The 19700-nt window shown below is 47.6% G+C and overlaps 1 protein-coding gene and 1 long non-coding RNA gene across 7 annotated transcripts in view; one reads left to right on the top strand and one right to left on the bottom strand.

Annotated features, from left to right (window-relative positions):
* The first annotated feature begins 4028 nt into the window (after positions 1–4028).
* On the top strand, positions 4029–18345 carry LOC311441681. Its single transcript, XR_014696151.1, has 2 exons — positions 4029–4147; positions 11928–18345. It is a non-coding gene; the product is annotated as an uncharacterized lncRNA (long non-coding RNA).
* Positions 18058–19700, bottom strand: part of TSC22D1 (TSC22 domain family member 1) — a gene marked incomplete at its 5' end in the record, with an annotated part of 78121 nt that continues 76478 nt past the window's right edge. For all 6 annotated transcript variants that reach the window (XM_084530027.1, XM_084530026.1, XM_084530031.1 and 3 more), the window contains one exon: positions 18058–19541. In XM_084530027.1, the coding sequence (XP_084386153.1) occupies positions 19269–19541 (273 nt within the window). In that variant the 3' untranslated portion in view covers positions 18058–19268. The remainder of the gene's footprint in view (positions 19542–19700) is intronic.

The raw sequence follows: 19700 nt of genomic DNA, 5'->3' as shown, positions 1-19700 counted from the left end.
CCTGTTTGGGTACTGCCTCTGCTCATTATGTGTGTGTATATTATCGTTATCAGTAATCTCCTCGGAGCTTTACAGTGGCTCAAAATTATGACATTCCCTGCTCCCAGAGCTTGCTATATCAAACACAAACAAGTTATCAGGAAGAGCTGTAACTACTGAGCCGCTGATCCGAGCCAACCTTTGATCTATGGCTGGAGATGGGATGAAACAAAAGGTGGCTTGTCAGGTTGTCAGGACCCTGAGTTTAATACGATTCATCAGACAAACCGGGTATTTCGGCTGGGGCACAATCAATGCATATTCTTTCGAGGATGCTAGGAGTTTTCCTTGGTTTGGGATTTTTTTTTTTCCCCACACATGGCATTGGTTTGAAAGCATTTAAGTGGTGATTATCCCTTATTTTCCTACTTTATTGGCAACAGTGAAATGTGGGGATAAACAGAATATATGCAACGGTGCAAAAAGAATAAAAACACATTTCTGAGTTAAGAAAATGAGCTGTGGAGCAAAGACCACAGTGTGATTACACAAGCTTATTCACTGATGGAAATAAGTGCTGTGGCAGGCAATTATTTCCAGATCTTACCATGCAAGAAAGGCAAACTGTTTGCTGGATAGCATTCATGAGGGTCAGATGATGGAGGGAAAGGCCAGGAAGACAAGAAGGAAAGCTTTCACATCCCTTTTTGCAAGCTGTCACATGAAAGAAATGCCTGCAGTAACACTCACTGAATGTGAACAGGGGGATGTTTGCAAACTGCCAGAACGTCCCTCACAGGGGCAGAGGGAGAAGAAAATGATCATTAAGCGAAACAATAAGAGAATTGTTGCCATTTCATGTTATTTTCGTCGTCCGGAGCTGAGCGAAGAGAAACAAGCCGTGCTTGTCCGGTCCATGCTATGCCTAGAGAAGCCTGATGCCGTTAGAGGGGCTGCACGGACTTCTCGTGCTGAGACCATAAAGGTCTGGGCCCCATCCCCACCACAACATCACCTGGGCTTCTTCAGAAGCCACGCTGGTCCCAGCAGCACCTGTGTGCGTACGTATGCCTGTAGACTCCTGCCAAGCCACGATTTCAGCCATTTGCTATTTAGCCCTGTCAGCAGCTCGGTGGCCTTAGGATCCCTCGGTAGATGAAGGGTGAAGATCAGCCCAGAGGTGCCCCTCTCTCCCTTTGACTCCAGAGGGGACCTACAGCTCGTGTTCTCCCACCAAAGACCCGTGAGGGAGGTGTTCAAAGCCAGGGGGGTGGCTCTGGGCCTGCAGACCTGTCTACAGCTGTCTCAAGGCTTGGCCCATGGGCCCAGCAGCTCCTGAGCTGCTCAGGACGAGGTGACCTCGTCCAGAGATCTCCTCAGGATCACGGCCATCCAGGCATAAATAAGAAAGTGTGCAGTGCCCTCGGCTGCTCGGCAGCTTCATAAATGGCCTGGGGAAAGGGTGAGGGGTGAGGAGGCAGAACCTGCTGCCGATAAGTTATCTGAGGGCAAGGACACGCTGTGGGAACTGCAGGAGGCCCAGTAGTCAGTGAAAGGGCTGACATGCAACAGATAACTGCAAAATCGGGGTTTGTGTGGGTGGGGAGTCCTAGTTCATGTGGGCTCTGCGCAGGCCGATGCTGGTCAAGAAGCAGGTCCTGTGCTTGGTGTCCACCAAAGCATGAATGAGCTCAGGGCTCAGCAGCAGCCACAAAAGTGGAGTCAGATGCTAGGAGCCTGCAGGAAACGAGCCTGGAGGCTGGCAGATTGGTTTTTAAAGCCCTCAGCAATAGGCTTATTGCCTGCTCGTGAGGCCCTGGAATAAGCAGTGCCCATCAGAGGGTGGTAACATGTGCCACGAGATGGGCGAGATGAAATAAAATAACATATAACATAGCATAACATAGCACAGCATAACATAACATAACATAACATAACATATAACATAACATAACATAACATATAACATAACATAACATAACATAACATAACATAACATAACATAACATAACATAACATAACATAAATATCCAGGGATATTATAATAAAAATAAATACCCCAGCCCCTGGGGGACACCTCCAGGCGTGCTCCCCTGTGGCAGGAGCAGGCAGGATGTCTCAGCTGGATACCTTCTCCCTGGCACCTGCTTTGAAAGGGAGGGAAAAAGCTGTTTGTTCTCTGCAAAGTGTGCATCTGCCCCAGCGAAACCTGCAGAGGAAGTGTCAGACCCCACCCTTGGGAAAAAAAAAAAAAAAAAAAAAAAAAAAAAAGCATAAGAATGTGTCTGTCTTTCTGTATATTTACATTTACACACACCCCTACATCTGTTTTTCTCCTGCTGCTCATTGAGGCCGTGGGCAAGGCGGAGGAGCTCACAAGGACAAGCATCTGGGTGCTGTCCCCTGGGGGCTACTCAAGCAAAGCCCCCCAGCAGCAGGGTTTCTCCCCAGAAACCTTTGGCCACCATCTAGCTTCCCTGTTGCATCGCCCTCATGGCTCCAGGGATAACCTGAAATGCTCCTCTAAAAGGAAATACGCTGTGGCTCTTGATGTTTTCCAGCCCGCGGCGTTTGTTTTCCTTCCACAAAATGCAAGTTAAAAATCCAAATGCTGTAAGCCCATTTAAAATGCAGTGTTTCTGCATCCCACCGCCTTCCTGATAACACAAACGGAGAGTCCTTTTGTTCTTTTGTTTTTCCTTTTCTTTTTACGTTGACTTTAAATGGAGTGAATCTGTTTTTCTCCTTTGCTCCTGCCTCTTGCCGATGTGCAAAGCAGTGTTTCTGCTCCGAGCGTCTGGGACTAATAGCGGGAGTCATCCCCAGCGCCACAAAGGTTTCCTTTTGTCACCTTTGTGTCTCCTCTGCCTGCTGTCCCATCGGGTCAAAGGGGGCTGCTGAATGTCACCCCCATGCCGTGGCCCAGGGGTGCAGCGGGGACCTGCCCCAGGACCCCCATCCCTGGGGGGAAAAGGAGGGGAGACGAAGCAGGGGCTGTCAGAAGGGGCTAGCATCACCCTAAGGAAAAATGGAAAGAAAGGGGAAAAAAGGAAAGCCAGACTAGGGATTATGCCAGTCTTTAGACACAGGGGGAAAGGAGGCAGCGTCTTACATGACCTTTAAGTCCAACGGGTATCAGTTTATGAAAGCTGCTAGCTCGGTCCTGGCAACATCTGCATTTAGAGAACGTTTGTGATTTGTTTTTATTTCTGTGGAGTTTTAACTGTTATACTAATTAGATTAATTCATCGTTTATATTAATCCTTAATTAATATTAATTCATAATTAATATTGATTCTTAATATTTAATAAAGCATTGCAAACTTGAAATATATACTTAACAATACCAGAAAGAATTACTAGTTAATTCTTCCTTATTGTTTTCGTTCTTCAACCTGCTCTGTGAGTACCGTGCTGGTGGTACACGTGAAAATGAAACTCAGCAGTCCGAAATGGCCGTAAATTTCTGAAACTTCTCCTTTTTGCCTTCCTCCCCAGCTTCAGCACCCTGCCTTGCCCTGCTTCGTGGTGCGGACTTGAAATAAACTGAATAGAGGTTGCAACATCTTAGCGAATTCCACATGAATATATTCCTGGCGCAGGCTGAAGAAAGAATAAAATTAATGGGATGTGAGGGAGGGAGGGAGGAGGGTTTAACAATTTCGCTGTTTGCTGGAAGTAGGAGTCGGCAGGAGGTGCCTGTATCAATAGTGAGTGAGGCAGCTCAGCAAGAGGAAAAAAAAATAAAAATAAAAAAAAAATAGAAACCTCCTGGGAGAGAAACTCTATTGAACCATTGAAGCTTTCAGATCTCGGAGCATCCCCTATTGTATTTACAGCTCCTCTGTGACTAAACGCTATTTTCCAATTACTATATTGTTGGTTTTTTGCTTTTTTTTTTTCAGTTGGGCTCCTTATCCTTTCTTTGAAGCAACGTGACCGCATAGTAAACTGTTTTTGAGGAGTGTTTGCTGCTTGAGGTTAGAAGTTGAAACCACAGAGTTCCTTATCTTGTCTTTCTGCCTCTGTTTTTAAATGAGCTAGCAGGGCAGAAGAGCGCTAACAACCGAAATGTTCTTTTTGCCCTCTCCCCACCCATATTTTCAAGGCCACAGGAGGAGAAGTCCCCGGCAGGACCCAGCTGCTGGTTTTGCTGCCCGCAGACCAGGTACGTGCTTCTGAGGGGTGGGCAGGGAGGGGAGAGCAACCACCAGCCTAACATAGCTCCCCCGAAACCTGTGCTGGTTGCTTAGCAAAAAGCTCCAGAAAACAAACAAAACAAAACAAAACAAAACAAAACAAAACAAAACTAATTTTGGTACCTTTCCATCCCAAGCTTCAACCATGTGGAAGCTTTAACTGCAGTGGGCCTCTGCTCCTGGGCTGCTGCAGGAGGGTCTCTGTCACTGCCTCCATCTGAGACAGCTCTTGGAGCCCCCATGGAGATCCAGGGCCTTTGGATGGATGCGGGTGACAAAAATTTCCTCCTGTGGTTTGATTTTAGTTTGCACGCTTCCTGGCACGTCTGGGAGAAGATGCTTCTAACTGGGGTGAGCTTGGCCAGCTTTCCAGGCTGCACCATGTTGGTACCTACAGACCTTCCCAACTAGCTCAGGCTTTCAAAATCACATTTTGCAGCACATTTTGAAGACATTTGTCTCCCATGCAGACCTGTAGTGGTGCTGGATACATCCCAACGTCATGGTTTTATAGCAGGACAAGTGTGCTGGCATAAATCCTTTTGCAAGGATGTCCCCTTTCTACCTCCCAGAGGTGCATGGACTCAACAAAGCTGGGTTCTGTGCTTAGTCCTCATTCTTAACTACATCTGTACTTGGCCTTCTGTGTTTTTTTTGTCTTTTTTGACTCTTTTTAGAAAGAAATCACTGGCACACAGACACATAGGTAGCCTCATTTCCTAAAACTCATAGCTACGTTTTTGGGAGGGAACTGACACAGTTTTTCCAGCTGTGAGCGATGCCTCCAGTGGATTGATTTCTGCACAAAAACACTTGTGGTATTGAACCCCGAGTGGTGTTTGCCATTTGCACTCAGCTGTCGGCGAGTTACATGGGAATTTCACATGGGAAACAGAATTACTTTCATTATCTCGAGGCCCATCTCGAAAACACAGCACTGATAATTACCTCTGTTTAGTTCTGGCTCTCAGAAAATCAGACTTCACTCTTGAGCAAAACAGCCGGGGGGGCTGTGTTTAGACAAATGCTTCCTGCCTGTGGAAAACCTTTCCGAAGCAGTCCCAGCCAGCTTCACCTGGGGCCCTTGCCCTCACAAATGGCCATGCTGTGGGGTCTGCAGCCACCCCGGGACCCCAGCCACCTTCACCAGCACGTCCTGGGGCTGCGTGCGGGGACGAGGGGCATGAAGCTCATGGTCCGGGTGGTGAAGCCTCCTGAGATGACACTGGCTGACCCCAGTGTTTTGCAGGACAAGTCACCACCTAGTTCTCGTAAACTTCTTGACTTCTGTGGGTGACTTCTCACAACCACCTGGCCTGCCAAAAGCCTTAAGCCCGAGTCTAACCTGATTGATTTTTCCCCTGCAGTTTCAGGGCATTGCTGCTCATCTGGAGCTATTCCCTCCCTTCGCTTCTGTCAGCACCTGTCACTACCTCTCCCATCCTCCCCCCCAACTCACTTATTCCCATGGAGAGCCCTTTGTGACCCCAGAAGTTACACGTGTCAGCCTTCTGTGTGTTTGAGCTAGTTTCTGTATGCCTTTCCTGAATACCAAAGGTCAAAAACACAAGCTGTGTTGCTCTACAACCTCATTAACCCCACAGATTTCGCTAGCAAACTGTCTCTGCATGTTTGCAAGCAATCATCTTGTTTCCCTCAGGTTTTCTCTGCGGGGCATCCTGGCGTGCAGCATCCCTGCTTAAGCTCCCGGGCACTTTTTTTGGGTCCATGCAATCCAGATCTGGGCAGAGATGTCTCCTCTCTGCTGGACAGCAAGGAGATTTCAGGGGGTGACTGGCTCAGCTGTAGCTAATTGTTAAATATCCGCAGCTAAAGCCCATACAACCCCCTCAGGGTTAAAATAAGGCTTGCATAGGGCCTGGGAGGGAAAGCCAGCCTGTGGAAGCACAACGCCACCACCCTAAAGGTGTCCTCATCTGCCTGGGCTGTGGTGGGCCACCGAAGCCTCAATGAGCCTCAATGAGCCGGGGCAGGTTGGGGAATCCAGTGGCTTCCCTCCTTCCTTTTTTTAATTCATTTATTATTAATTTGCTAATCCAGCTATCACACGAAGGGAGGGATTGACAGCTCTTACAGCATGTCCTGAGCCACGGGCTGGGGAACATCTTTCCCCCAGATGCTCACAGAGGGCACGGCACACACGGGGACTGCCGGAGCCAGACCCGCTCCTCTCTCAGCTTGCCTCGGGTTTGTCTGACGCCTGGCTGGAGGCTGGGAGCACCCCTGGATGTGTCCTTCTCCTGTGGCCCTTCTCACCTCCTTCACAGACCCTTTTTTTGTTTCCTGTGATGAATTCTCCTTGCTCTGCCTGCGGAAAGTAGCTGGAACGGTTTCGTTCCTGTGGTGCTTTTCTCCCTCTTCGTCCCTCTCAGCAGGCTCGGAGCTATTCAAATCCCCTCTATTTTCTTCCTTTCCAGCGCAGCTTCCTCCAGTCTCAGCTTTTTGGCTGATGCTGGGCTTGAAATCTGCCTTTCCTCCTCCCAGTGCTTCCTCCTGGGGTAACCCTCTGTGAGCCACGGGCTCACTTTCTGCAAAACCCTCCTTGCTCCCTGGCAAAGCCACGTATGAGGAGTCCCACGACGAAGGGATTTCAGGGCACCCTGCAGGCTGTGAGGGCTCCATCCAGCAGATCGACGAGGTGGACAGGCTCCCAGCATCCTGGCATGCAGCAGGATGGCAGGATCAGGCCCCGAGGGACAGCATCAACCCCCTGTGGCATCGACCTCTCCTGATGGAGCGACAGTAGGCTTTGGTACCCTCGGTTTTGAGGGCATAAATGCCATCTCCTCCTCTTGGGGACCATCCCAGCCTGACCTGGGATTGGCAGCAACTCAACTGCTGTATCAGCAGAGAGGGTTACACATTCATAATTAAAGTAAGGAGGGGAAATTTATCAAAGAGGGATGGGATGGGGCTCTTACCAGCCTGCCCAGCTGCAACAGGAAAGTTCATTTTCCCTCTTGCATGGACTTTAACCACAGCAGTTGGCTGGCCTGGCAGCCCTTTTGGTTTTCCTTTTTGCCCAAGAAATGTATTCACCAAAAATACATTCTTGCTCATGTAGATGACTTTTTTTTTTTTTTTAATGTTAAACGAGCCAGCTGCAAGAGTCACCCTTGTTGGACTTTCTCTCTCTTCCTAAAAAAAAACCCTAAACCAAGTGGCTCCCACCCCTGCTCCAGGAGCAGCCCATGGAGATCCCATCCACGGCACACCTTCAGAAAAACACCCCGACCCATTTCAAAGGTGAGGAGCAGCATTTCCCAACGCCTACCATTAAGTTCTCCTGAATCCCCTTCCAGATGCCCTGTGTGAGGACCTGCTCACTGGGCATCAACCCAGAGAAAAGCGCCCTCCAGAAATGCTCTTTCCTGCCTTCACCTCACTTTTTACCTGCCTTATATGCCTTCTGTGGCGTTTCATTAGTACTGTACATTACATAAGAATATTGTGCCGGTTTGTTTTTTTATCCTGTTTCATTTTAAAACTATTAAAACCATCTGCCACTTGGTAAACACTAACATGTTTTCTGTTCCAGATCAAAGTGTCTCCTGTCTGTGTTGTAGTGGAAGTTTGACATTATTTTTTTATTTTTTTTTACAAGACGGGCAGGAGACTCTTTGATCGGGTGCCAAACTGTTTCCCTACAACAAACAGGCAACACTCTGAGCTAGAAACGATAAGATGTTATTATGCACTGTGATGATTTCATGACATGTCAGCAGTGATGTTTTTTTTAAAAAAAAAAAAAATCCCTAAATAATATATAACATTTAAAATATCATCGTGAAAATCCAGATTTTTTTAAATGAACAATTTATGAATTGAAAGCGTGCCTTTTATATTTTCCCTCTACGTGACTGTGACTTCTTGTTAGCATTTTGACCATTTTGTCGTAATCCTTTTCAACAAATCGGTTTCTTCTGTCAAGAACGCTGCATTGAAAAAATTCTGACGGAGCTGACTTAAAAAGCTTTTTCCTGAAAGCCTTTTTACACATGCAAGATTATTGTCCCTGCCAGAGAACAAAAGGATCACCTGCTGGCTTTTTTGTCACGGCTAAATAAATTAATTGCTCCAGGATTATTTCCTCAGAGTTCCCCAAACACGGCGCTTCACACCAGCCCTCGTACACATGTTCTCCTTTGATGCCACGACGCGTTCCCTCCGCAGAGAGCCCACAGCTTCACAGTAACACAAGCACTGAAGCTGCATGCTGAGAAAAGAGACATGCACGTTGTCATTTCTGTCTTCATTTGCATGCTGACAAGGAAAAGGGCTCTTCCGTAGCCTCGTGCGTCTCTTCTGGCCCTCTGCGCAGCACCCGTCTTCAAACCTGCAAGCTGTCTCACCCTAAAAGAGGTGGCAAGGAACAGACACTTCACATCCAGGTCTCCTTTCCTCCCCTGATGGGAAGTCGCTGTCCCCAGAATGACTCTCAGCACCCACACGGCACAGGCTGCTCAAGAAACACTGAGCCCGAGCTCGTTTTCTCCCTCTTTAAGCAGGCCGTGTGGAAACAAAAGCCACAGTATTGTACGCTTCGCCGTTTCAACTCAATGGCAGTATTTTAATACACAATAAATCATTATTGAGGGGAAAAAGTCAGAACTCCAGACCGGGAGGCTAGACGTGTGGGTTGGGTGTTGCAAACCAACCCAAATGAATTCACATCGGATGTCTCATTCCCTGGAGCCCCCCCAGAATTCACCACTTCCATGCTTTTCTTCCCCAAAGACTGCGTTCATAAGTGCACTAGGCAAAGTTCACTTATTTTGGAGAGCTGAGAATTCAGCATTTTGTCCCCTCTGAAAAGAGGACCTGCTTTCCACAGGTTGGTTGTTGTTACTGCTTGTCTTCAGCACCTCTTCCCCTTCCTCTCCCTCTCCAGGCAAAACTCAGAGCACTTCCTACTGCCCGTGATGCCTCGGTACCCCACGGGGTTATTAATTAGCTCCTGCCCTTTCCCCAAACCCCTGCGTGCAGGATGAACCAGGAGACCACATGGCCTTCCAATATATAAACATGGGCTTACGAGGAATATGGAGAAAGACCTGTTAGGAGGACCTGTAATGACAGGGCGAGGGGCAATGGTTTTAAACTGAAAGAGGGTAGATTTAGATTGTATATAAGGGAGAAATCCTTCACTCAGAGGGCGGTGAGGCCCTGGCACAGGTTGCCCAGAGAAGCTGTGGCTGCCCCATCCCTGGAGGTGCTCAAGGCCAGGCTGGATGGGGCTTTGGGCAACCTGGGCTGGTGGGAGGTGTCCCTGCCCATGGCAGGGGGCTGGGACTGGGTGGGCTTTGAGGTCCCTTTCAGCTCAGGCCACTCTATGAGCAGAGTTCATGTGCCATTTGGAGAAGTACAATTTAGCCTTCAGTAGCACCAAGGCCACCCCATGTTCCTCAGCTCCTATCTAGGAGCTCCTCACCCTGCCTGGCTTCCAAAACCAGGGAGGATCAGGCATGGTCAAGGCGTTATAGCCATGGCAGAAATAATACAGTCAAAATACAGCACCAGGAGGCCAGCAGGTCTCTGCCCTGCACTCTCCCAAGGTGGCCAACTGTGTCTGCTCTGAAACACGGCAGAGATCACCTGAATCCAGCCCCATCCAGGCATCTTACAGGCTTCATAAACCCCCCAGCTGGCTAGGTAGCCGTGATCCTTAATAGCAGCATTTAACAGCGTTCCTGTGTTACCATGCTGAAGTACACCATGCAGTAATAGCCTGGGTCCCGAATGTGCCATTTGCCACATCTATTCTTACAACAGCTTTCCAGATGATGTTCGAGCCTTTCCAGGAACCAAAGGCATCTCCACAAGGACCAGGCTATTATCCCACTGCTCCTCTTTGAAGTGCCTTGCCCCCATTAAGCAAACAGTGGAGGAAAAGCTTCCTATTTACCTGCTCCAGCACAGCCCTTTGTTTTAGCCCAGCCAGGCTGCATCTGTCGGAGCAGCAACGTGCAGCATATTCTGCCTCTCTATTTGCATGGTTTGAAGAAACAGGCTGCCTACACAGGCATTTTCCAGATGGAGCAGTCCCATGTGGGTACAGACCTTTACTAGCAGTTGCCAGACTTACCACGGTACATGAGAAATGCCTACGTGTAATTACAGGGTTGGGTTGTTTTGCTTAATCATCCTGCTGATGGTAGAATACAGCTGCCCGAGGGATTGTCCTCTTGGAAACCTCCCTCAGCACACATTTTGGGACACTCAGGAGGAACCAAATCTCCCGGCAGGCTCACGACAGGTAGCAGCTTTATGGGGGAGGAAAAGGTCTATTTCTTCAACTAATAGCTCTTGTTTTATTCAACACGCTCCCGTGTAGTTCTGCAAAGGCCACAGCACACGGAGGGGACTAGGGATGGGATTGTTCCTGCAGCCAGTTATTGCTGTTGGAAATGGCTGCTGCTGTTTTTCCATCTCCTTGATTTAGCCGGTGGGTTTCCAAAGAACAAAAAAAAAAAAAAAAAAAATTGGTGCTTTCTCTTGACCCATTGCTGCAAAACTCAACCTGAGATATAGCAAAACCCATGGTCAGCAGGCTCTCACTCTGATCTACCCTTGCCGTTGGTGGCACAGTAGGAAGTCACCAAGGATTGTATGGTCACCATCCTGCTGGGCACAGAGGGACACCAGCCTGAGCATGGCCCCTCTCTAATGAAGCCATCTGATATAGAGCAGTTGATGCTGTTCAATGCCCACACTGCAGACACTAAAATAAAAGCACTCCAGAGAGCCTTTGGGGGTGAATGAACTGATGCCATTGCTTCAGAAACAAAAGCAGAGTCTAACCTTGTGAGGTTGGGTATGATTGTGACACACCAGGTTGAAGCTGTTCCTCCCTACCTGTTTGCACAGCTAAAAGCAAGCAGATAATTTTATTTTCCAATTTTCTGGGGAAAAAGTTACAACCTTAATTCCTTCCTTAAGGAAGACATTGAATTTCTTTTTATGATCCTGAGCAATGCGATCATTTACTCATTTACTGAGTCTACAAAAGCAATTCGTGTTTCAGCTCGATTATTTGCATATAATGAGTCACGGGACAAAACACCGTGGGTACAAAAATGTTCCTTAATAGAGAAATTGATAAAACATGGTGAAGATTAAGGACCTGACATAACCTTAAACATTGCAAAACTGTTGCACATCAAGAAAAAAAATCATTCAGCCCCATTTTGTGAAGAGGGAAGGCCAGTCCTGTATTTCTGTTTAATCTTAATTAACTCTCCGCAGGATCAGGGGACACAACAGCACTGGCAGCTTGTGCTACTGTCAGAGCACAGGGGCAGAAACTTTGTTCCAACACAGTTTCAGTGCTCTCAAAGCTTCCAGAAACTACGTAAATCAGGCCCCGATGTGTCGTTTAATCTTAAGAAATAATTTGGGATTTTTTTCTTTTATTTCTTTTTGGGTTTCTGGCTCCATGCGTTGCAGCTCATTGATATTTTCGGCTCTTTTCCTCGGAAACCAAAGGCTGGAAGCTGACTCATTGTTAATAGAGGGTAAAAGCCTCTTGGAGGCAACACGATTTCAGGAGCTCAGACCTTAATGGGAACACCAAATGCATCTGGCATTATGATAAGGTCATCAAAAATTAGCAACACCGAAGGTGCATCCTGGCTGTCCTAACAGAGATCAAAGCTGATATATATAAAACTGCATTTTCTGAAGATTCAGGCCAAAAGTAAGGGTGATTTTTTTATTCACTCCTTTTAGGCAGAAAACAGAAATTGGTGTCTGTGAGGGTCCCACGCAACGTCTCTGAAGGGTGGGCAGCTTTCATTTGAGCCTTGCCTTGGCTGGCTCTGCCTCCCAGCCCTGCCAGGATTGCACTCTCATCAGAGAGAGAGAAGGTAAAACTGTGCACAGAAATGAAAGTGACCCATTTAATGATCTCTCCTCTAATGACTTGCCCACAAAAGCAAATAAAATCAATGCTAATAAGGGATGCCAATGCCCAAAGCCCTCTCCAGATCAGGAAGAAGGGAGATCACTTCTTTTATGTAATGGAATGAGATGGAGACAGCGGTGAAGCAGGGGAGAGGAGATCTGTGGAGGACACCACATTTGCCACAAGAGTCTACCCAGAATGTCAAGGGTGGGGAGCAAGGGACAGACAATGCACACCAGAGAGGAAAAGCAACATCTGAGGCAACACACGCGGGCTGTCAGCACTAATCACCACCACTGCAGGGCTCCAGGGGTACCACTACGCAGGGGAGTGAGTGTGAACGCTCTCTTCCCCCCAAACTGGACTGGGGTAAAATTTTCATGACCAAAGCCACCAAAAATCACCATCTACAGAAGTGCCCTCTCCTTCTGCAGGGTGTTCTTTGATTATTTTGGTTTGGTGGTTTGGGCTTGTTGTGTGTGTTTGTTTGTTTTGCATTGCTCTTTCTCCCCTGTTAATTCAGATGATTGCCTTAAATTTATTTTGAGAAAAAGAGAAGAATGCACCCATCCTGCAGACAACTTCATTTAGCACCCTGCTAATTTCCACCTCCATGTGGAAGCAGTGCCGTTGCCACCACCTCCAAGGCCAGGCATAGCACCTCAAGCAAGAGGATGGATGAGCGCAGCACCAAGGCCAGCCAAAAACGTGGACAAAGCCACTTTCCCTGGGCTACCCAAAAACTCCCTCAGACCACCAAGGCCACCAACAGCCTGTAGAAGTCCAGAGCTGGAGTAAACACACCGCTCACCCATGGCTTTTCCAACGAGGGTATTGGCATCCAACAGGTCACATCAGAACATGGTCACTCCCACAGTCTTCCTGCATCCTTGATCTACCTGAGCAGCCCCAGCCCTGGCTTCTCTGTAACCCATCCTAGGGTGGAGCTGCCTCTGTTCCCTACGTGCCCTGGCAATACAGCAGTACAGCCACTGCTTTTCCTCGGAAATCCGGAAATCTGGAGTGCCTTTGTTTATGACACTTAAGGAATAAACAGGAGTCATTGCCTCCTGAGAAAAGAGGCTGTCCTGGCTCGATCCTTCACACAAACCCATAAAAAAGGGGAGCTGATGTTCATTAAGAACATGACCGAACCTGATTCACCTCCATTCCTAACAGGATTTGAAGCCTGTAGAGATTGGGAGAAGGGCTAGGGGACGTTTTCCTACACCACCTATGAGTATCTACATTTCTCTCCTCATCTCAGTACTTTTGTATTGCCCTGATCCCCGTTTCTTTTTTCTCCCAGGCAAGCATTCAACCTCCTTCCCCACCGACCAAAGCAAGCCGCCCCCCAGGGCAGCAAAGCCTGCAGCGAGCCGCGAGCCACGCACGCACCCGCTGCCCACCTCTGCTTTTCGCTTCTCTTCTGGTTCGAGGTTTTTGTCAGCAGCACCTTTTCTAAAAAGGAGCCCACACAAACCTCCCTCCTGACTGCTTTCACTTGCGAGCCTTAGAAACAGCCCTTAGAAACACTTTGAAGGAGGCCATGAAAGCTCTCCTCAGCCTCCTTTAGGGCCTTTTTCAACAAGGCCGTGATGTGGGCCTGGGGACCGGCCTGACACAGCTCGGGGGACACATTTATCTCCAGGGCATGACTCCAAACAGCCCCCCATGAGACACAGGAGCTTGCTGCAAGCCTCTGTAGGCCACCACCACCATGGGGTCGGTGCCCCAGGAGCAGGGACAAGGCCACAGATGAGGAGGACGAGGGGGCGAGGCCATGGACAAGGCCTGTGGACAAGGCAGGGAGCAGAGCCCCTGCAGGCTGTGGCCAGTTTCACGGAGCTCACTCACAAGTTTAAGCTCATATCTAATTGAATTGCAGATGGCTTTTCTGATGGCTATCTGGGAGCAAAGCTTTGATTAAAGCAGCAGCGGAGAGGCAGAACAGGCTTGTTGTTCCCAGTAATAAAACTAATGGAAGGAGGAACGACCACTTACTGCAGGCTCCACGGGGAGCATAAAGCAGGCAGATACTTTAAACAAGATTTTATTTTTATTATGACTTTTTTTTTTTTTGATTTTTGAGATTTGTCAGCTCAGCACAAACCCCCAGCTTCTAGCTCCTAGAGATACAGAACACACGGAGGGCTGGAAAGCAGCTGACTGTCACTGAAAGGCTCCGCAAAGAAACTCACCCCCGTCCCTTCCCATACTCCTTGATGAACAACAGATCTGCTTTCTGCTCCGAAGGCCAGATATGTTTGTTGTCCTTTATTCTGTTTTTAGAGGCTGGCAATTTCTCTGCTCCATCCTTTTGTCGCTTCCAAGAATCAGGTGGCTTGGCCCTGAGGTCGCACACGCTAGATCTCAGCCTCTTGAGATCTTCTGGTGCCTTCAGAGCTCCGAAGAGGGAGAAGTTCAGAAGAGCTCCCAGCCCACCCAAACTAGAAAACTAAACCGAAGCGTTATGGGTTGTTGTTTTTGTTGTTTTTTCTTTTCCCCCTCATGACGGCTTGAACCACATCCAATGCACATTACCGCATACGCATCGCTGAAAAACCACCCCCACCCAACGCAGCTGAAGAATCAAAGCTGAACTTCGAGCTGACCTAAAAACCTGGCTCAGCTCAGGAACACGGTGTCAGAGGACTGCACTCCCCTTCCACAGCTGGCTGTGCACAAACCGAAGCCACACGAGGTCCTGGGGGCCTCTCGGCCACGTCCTGCTTCAACTTTCTCTCTCGCCTCTTGGCCTTGCACAACTCTCCCGGGGGCACCTCGATGAACAACAACAACAACAACCTGGGGCTGAGTTTCAAGGAAAGTCCTTGGAGATTTGCTGGTTTTCCCTTTTGAACTGCTGCCCTTTTCCGATGTATTTACAATGTAAGGAAGTCAGTTTATTCACGGTTTGGCTTTTAACTTCATTGTTGAGCTTGGCCTTGCTCCTGTTGGAAATTGGACCCTGATTCAGGAGGGCAGCTGCCAGTGTCTGCTGGAAACTCCTTGCCACGGGATTTTCAAACATGTTGCTTGTTGGCCCAGCTCAGCACAAAGTAAATGCAGGAGGAAGAGCCCTGCTTACTCATCACAGGAAAAGAGGCAAGCGTTTCGCAGAGTAGCCTCAAACACACATCGCAAACTCCTGAGCTTGTTCCAGGCTTCCCAGGAGCTCCCTCCAGCAGCCGGCCCGGGCTCAGTTTCGCACATCTGAAGTTACACTGACCAGTGGGGACAGAGTTGGGCCAACTGCCAGCCTCCAGCCTCGGCTTTGCAATTTGTTTCAGGTCCACCCCAGCAGAAATCTCTCCAGAAAGTTAAAACGCGTCATCCCAAAGAGAAAAGCAAGAAATATTTCAACATCTCAGATGCCAACTGCTACTACTCATGAGGCTCCGTTAAGCCAAGCGAGCTCGAGTACTACTATTCTACCCCACAAAGAATAAATAGATATATATACAGTTATTAAACTCAATATACGCACTGTGGAGCTACAGAATTCAAGGGTGGCGATTCCCAAACAGCCTCGCTGGGCTCCTTCTCCAGCTGAAAGAGGGGAAGCCACCTTCCAGGCACTGATTTATTCCATAAGGATTGGGGAGAGGCATCTCTGAGACCCAGCACTTACTGCGCTGCTGCTGGGAGGTTTCGTCTGGATGCTCTCAGGATGGTTTTCAGACGCATAATGGAAGCCTATTTCTCTTCCCCAGCTACTTACAAAGCCCTCATTTTGGACAATCTGCATTTGCCTTAGAATTATTTGCCAATCTCTTTTTTTTTTTTTTTTTTTAAAGCAATTAGGGAAAAATAGCAAGTTGTGCTCAGCGATAATTCACTTACCTCAGTTCATCATGTTGCTGTTAAAAATAAAGCAAGCGTGCGGCTAAATGTCAAGAAGGTAAATGACAAACAGTTTGAATATAGCCTGAAGAGCTACTGAGCGGCAGATAGGCAGAGATTAGGAAGCCTGACAGATTACATTTAATTTGATTCTCGCTGTGGATGAAAGCCCGAGCATTTCAGAATTCTTACCAAAAAAAAAATAAAATAAAATATATATATATATAAAAAAAAAAAAAACAATCTAGTGGGAAAAGAAAAAGGGTACTCTTAGCTATTGGAGCCATTTGATTTAAAGTGCTCTGAAAAATGATTTGTTATAGAACAAAAGCAAAAATCAAAACAATTCATTCCACAAGCATTACAGCACAACAGGCTGAGAAGCCCTCCCTTTGTTTTGGGCTCAAGTGAAATTTTGGTCAATTCTGGGCTGTTTCACAGAGGGAGCCTTCAGTTTTGACAGAGGGGTTGCTAAAATAACCTCGGCAACCAAGTTTCTCTGCCTAACTTTAGCAGTTTCATAAACAGCTCCAAAAGCTGGCTCCATGGTTTTAAAACGATTAAAACAGCGCTTCACCAAGGAATAGATGACGAGATTTGCCAACGCTGAAGCACAGCATGCTAAAATTATCGACGTATTACCTAACCCAAAGCCTTCAAACTCCCAGACGCTGCCTTAAAGAACAGTTTGGAAAACAATCCTGGATTTAGGACATGCTCGGGCTGTTCTCCTAAACAAAGAAGAATAAATCAATCCAGAGGTCAATCTCGTTTTTAAACATAAAACAATGCTCGGCAAATTCGGGTGAGCGAAGTGGGTGAAAAAGCTTATCTGCATGTTAACATTGGCTTTTTAGACACTCAACATTACGGCCTGGAAGTGCTAAAGAGACATTCAGAATATAAAGGCAACTGGAGACAATTAAGCCACTTACAAAGCACCAAAATTAGCATTCCTTTTGTCAGGCCCAGATAATTCAAGTGCTGTTCTGCCACAAAGGCTATCATCAATTTCTAATTTTAGCTTAATCCATTAAAAAAAAAAAAAAAAAAAAAAAAAAAAAAGCATCTAGCTTTTCTCTCAGTTGTTTCCTCATTAAGGATACTTTTAAATTATATACTGAAACCTCGAGAATGCAAACTACAAATTACAGTTCACATTCCCACAGGGACATAGGCACTTGCTTTGATATACTAATCCCAGCAAGGGTATCTGACGCAGCTCCTTGTGCCCTAACACAGCCCAGCAGCGCCTGAACCGCTGCATGAGCTGAACCCAAAAGCAAGATTTAGTTCTCAATCACAGAAAGAAAGTCTCTCCCTGCCACTGAGCCCACAGCCTTCTTGTTTCCTCTGCTGCACATTTATCCACAGTAACGTTGTTCCCCAGGAACTGTAGCTCCTGATATTCACTCACCAGTATTCACTGCATGCTACCCTGCAAAAGACTCCGGAACAACTTTGTAATTACCCTTCACATTTCAAGCCAAATTCCTGCACTCAGTTTTTAGGATGGTGCTTTTCCATGACAAAATACTGTCCTACCAGTCTGTAAAGGACTAATCATTTCGTACTTCATCAGTTGCCCAGGATCCACTGTAAAGCTGCAAAGCCCTTTGCTACCCCAGTTGCAGGCTGCAGTCTTGCTGTTACCTACGAGCCTTCGCCAGTAGCTTTGTAGGTTTGGGTTCACTTCTATTTTAATCATAATTACTGAAGAGGAAATAAGCGCTTTTTCCAAGCTGAAAGTGCTTTTTATCTCCATGAAGAACTTGGAAATTCTCCTCCACGATCCCACAAGGCACAATTAACACCAAGTTTGCACAATTTCAACTTGCAGAAAAACAATCGAGGTAAGAGCTGCGGGTGTGAAAGCGAGGTATTTGTGGCCATCCAACGTTTCAGCCAGGTCTAAGCACCAAAAGCTTCAGAGAGCATCTCGCTGCGGCTCGCTGCTGGGTCCGTGCTCCTGCTCTTCAAGGTACAAAAAGCACCCGGTGGTGCTCCTGGCACTTCCACACCACTTCCTCATCTCTCCGCTCAGGCAGAGCCCAGTTGCAACATGCTGAAGTGACCGCAGCTGACATGATTACAATATGCAAACAGTGATTTATCAACATTGTATGCTTTATTGAAAGTTGACAAGTGCAACAGTTAAATACATTGACGTGTTACAACTGTTTAGAGAACATGCACAAAAACATATGCATACTACTATACAGATCATATGCAAAAATCCATACTGGGAAACCCAATTTTTTTTTTTTCTTTTTTTTTAAATTCTTTGCTAGCAGGGTTTGATAATAATTTTTGGAGTGGTTTTTCCTGTCTTAAACCAAACTACAATGAACAAAGATTTACTTCAAGATAATCAGCAGCCAGGGAACTTCAGAAGTTACACAAACAGCATAAACCTGCCAAATTCTGAACAGTTGCGTAGGTGCATTCTTATTTATGTAGCATTAAAAAAAAAAAAAAAAAAAAAAGACTTTCCAAACTTTTTCAGATCAGCCAATGAAACAACTAAACTTCAATCTGTACAACCTAAATAGTTACAGTTTTTCTATTTTACAAAGTAATTACACTAAATACACAAATGTACAGTAGGCAAATAACCTTCATTGTAATTATCCTATGACCCAACTGTGTGTCACCTACCTGCCTTCTATATATAATACAGCTTTATGCACCTGTCCACTGCTGCAGAAAACGGTGCAAGTATTTGCACTTAAGGTTTCAGGTGACAATTAAGTGTTAAACACTGAGTTTACCTTTCTCCCTCTTCCTCTCAGATCCTACGCACCAGTCCTCACTTTGGAACCCCGGTGCTCTCTGGGGATCGAGCCATCGCCTTTCGTTTTTTAAACTCCAGTCTATTTCTTCACGTGTTCCAAGCTTGAAAAGCACTTGTATCGGTAGCATCACTGGATGAGTGGAAGATTTAAAAACAAACCAAAAAAAAACCAACAAAAACAAAAATATTCAGGCGTGCAGCTTCGTTCTTCAGCCATCTGCAGAAGCTGCTCCAGTCCCCAGTGTACTTGTGCTAATTCTCTGGAAGAAGTTTATTTTATTAAACAAACCTAAGAACAAAGACTCCTTCAAGCCAAAGGGGGAAGGGAGGGAAGAGAGGGAGAGATGAGCGCGTAACATGGCGGTGGGCGGGCGGGAAGCCTCTTGTAGTGATGCGTGCAGGGCACCGAGTCCTCAGTCCAGGCTGCGACGCGCGCCGAAATGGATGTCGGGCGGATTCCCGCTACAGTCCTCCTCGCTCCGGGCAGTCCAGGGGCCGGCGGTCACGACGGCGATGCCACAGGCGGCTACGCTGAAGGCCCCGATCCCTGTGAGGCCGGCTGGGCGGGCTGCTGCTGCTGCTGCTGCGTCGTCGTCCCTTGGGACTGCGAGGAGGACGGCGGGGACCCCGTCTGCAGCTGCGCCTGGAACTGGGCGAGCTGCTCGGGGCTGGCCAGCGTCTTCAGCAGCGTGTTCTCCTGCTCCAGCTGCGAGTTCTTCTCGATCAGCTCCTTGATCTGCTCCTTCAGCACCTCCACCTCCTCGCGCACGGCGTACATCAGGTGGCTCTTCACCAGGTCCTGGGGGGCGACACGCGGGGGAGAGGGGGACATCAGGGCACGGCCGAACACGTGCGCCGGGTGGCGCGCCGCAAGCCACGCCCCCTCCCCTCAAGCCACGCCCCCCTCCCTTCAGGCCACGCCCCCCGCCGCGCCGGCTGCAGCCAGTTCTGGGCGCAG

This window comes from Aythya ferina (genome assembly GCF_964211825.1).
Source record: "Aythya ferina genome assembly, chromosome: 1".
In the NCBI taxonomy this organism is placed as follows: Eukaryota; Metazoa; Chordata; class Aves; order Anseriformes; family Anatidae; genus Aythya; species Aythya ferina.
Note: the sequence above shows the minus strand (reverse complement) of the source record. Positions and strands in the feature narration are given on the sequence as shown.